Source organism: Buceros rhinoceros, unplaced genomic scaffold (genome assembly GCF_000710305.1).
Source record: "Buceros rhinoceros silvestris isolate BGI_N320 unplaced genomic scaffold, ASM71030v1 scaffold8229, whole genome shotgun sequence".
Classification (NCBI taxonomy): Eukaryota; Metazoa; Chordata; class Aves; order Bucerotiformes; family Bucerotidae; genus Buceros; species Buceros rhinoceros.
Genome location: NW_010432036.1, coordinates 4,211 through 6,262, shown reverse-complemented (window position 1 = coordinate 6,262; position 2,052 = coordinate 4,211). Strand labels below are relative to the sequence as shown.

The following is a 2,052-nucleotide window of genomic DNA, read 5'->3' as shown; positions in this document are numbered from 1 at the left end:
TGGGTGGGGGGAGGCAGCCGGCCACTGTCACTGACCTGGAGCGCGGGGACAAACATTGTTGGCAGAGCTACAGCACCGCTGGACTGGGCGGGGGGAGGGCTTTGGGCTCTCCCCAGCAGCCAAACTGCCCCCCTGGCAGGAGCCTGTCAAGGAAAGGAGCTGCCACGCAGGGATCCACGTGGCACCGAGCACAGGTAACCTCCACTGGGCTGTTCTGGGGGCAGGGCCACGTGGTGACACGGGGAGCACCCACCGCGGGACAAGCTTTGCTTGGAGCTGTGCTCGAGGGATACCTGCACTTTGGTTCCCACGTTGAATTTCGCTTGTTGCCCCATGGCGAGAAAGGAAACGATGATCCTGTCCTGCCGCAGGATCCTGACCCCCACGTGCTGGTTCAGGGAGATGAAGATGGGGCTCAGTGGGATGTGGGGTCCTGACGACGTGCTGCTGTTCGGCCACATCCACCTTCTCATCCTGCTGCCCGCTTGGTCCAAATACTGCCCTCCCTGAACGTTCATGGTTATCCTAAAAGAGGAAGATCGAAGCTCTGCAGCTCCTGCAGCCGAGGCTCCTTGTTCCCCAGGGGACGGGGCTGAGCCGTAGCTAGTTTGGACTCTAGCCCCATCTTGACGCCCGGCTGGGGTAGCCTCGCTCTCCAGGAGGCACCACGGGCACAGGGCCCACGAGCTGCTATGTTCACATTTTAATTTCTGAATGCTGTAAAAAATTCCCTTTGTGCCCTTTGAAATTCAAACCGCACAGAGGAGAGCAGCGCGAGCGTACCACACAGCTCCGCTCGGGTAACGGCACGTGCTGCTGCCGCTGGAGCCAAACACTGCGGCTATTCGGGCGTTCTTCAGCTTGTCTTCCCGCACGATGCAGACGAGCTGGGTCTTGTCCCGTGCAACGATGACTGCCGGGTTTCCCGAGGGATAGCTGTTGTCAGGTAAGGTGTGCGTAACCCTGTCATCTGTCTGTTGGTCTAGTGTTACGCACTGAGAATTTCAGTGCACCGCCCCTCTGGAGCATAAAAATGGACGTGTCGCCCAGGTCCCTGTGCTCGAGGCGGAGTCATGGTGTGTTGACACTGTTACACCTGGGGAAAAAGGGCCCTGGCCCTGGACACCTGCCTGGGATGTCCCCACACAGCGGTGGTTTGTTTCTCACCGGGGTTTCCCTCCAGCCTGTCAGGTACTCTGCCGCACGGGGACGGGCAGCACCCCTGGGGTGAAGGCAGGCTGGAGGGCAGGGTAGAGCTCAGGTACTCTGTCACACTGCCCCGGGTCAGCCGCAGTAAGGGAAAACAGCGTGGGTGACTCAAAATGTTGTGGCTTAAAGGATGGCAAAGGCAGCCTGAAAGCTTCGGGGTCCTTGGGGAGGCTGCCAGGACACTGGTACCTGCAGTCTGTCCGTGCACCTCATACGTGCTCCTGCCCGTGGGGCAGCACCAGCCGGTGTCAGGGGGAAGCGTTGTGCTGCTTTTCCCCTGGGGAGGGATGGGGCTGAGCGCGGGGCCAGCAGCCCCCTGCCACAGTGGCTGGGGCTGAGTGTGGGGCCAGCGTGCTGCTCCCATGTCCGTCCTGTGCCACAGCTGTTGGCTGCTCTGAAAAACTTCAGACCAAGAGCTGCATGAGCAGGTTCATGCTGCTGTTTCCGGATTGTGGAAGCGAGTGTGAGTGGTGGAGTCAGTTATTCAGGGACAGAGCAGATGAGGACGCACTGAAAGTGAGCTACAGCCCTGGACTGAGACGGGTGAGTGAGCCCTGTGAAGGATACAATAACTGCGCTGTTCCGTCTGGAAACACGGTGATGAATTTCCCTCCGTGTTTGTAGTATTTTCTCAAAAATTCATTCTTCACCACCTGAGGTTGGACAAGAAACAGTGATGTCACTGAGAGCAGCCCTGCCCCAGCTGCCCTCTGAGGCAGACGGGTGCCGGGCTCCAGCTGCTCTGCAGCATCGACACGGCCAAGCATGGCCCGTCGCTGCCCAGCAGCAGCCACTCACCTTTCCACCCACGAGGGCAAAATCACAGGAGGTGACAATGCAGGA

The 2,052-nt window shown here is 59.6% G+C and overlaps 1 protein-coding gene across 1 annotated transcript in view; it reads right to left on the bottom strand.

Moving 5' to 3' along the window:
- ERICH6 (glutamate-rich 6) overlaps positions 1 to 2,052 on the bottom strand; it is a gene marked incomplete at its 5' end in the record, with an annotated part of 5,966 nt that overhangs the window by 340 nt on the left and 3,574 nt on the right. The window contains 3 exons of the mRNA XM_010143619.1: positions 289 to 525; positions 784 to 936; positions 1,777 to 1,862. Of these exons, the coding sequence (XP_010141921.1) occupies positions 289 to 525; positions 784 to 936; positions 1,777 to 1,862 (476 nt within the window). The remainder of the gene's footprint in view (positions 1 to 288; positions 526 to 783; positions 937 to 1,776; positions 1,863 to 2,052) is intronic.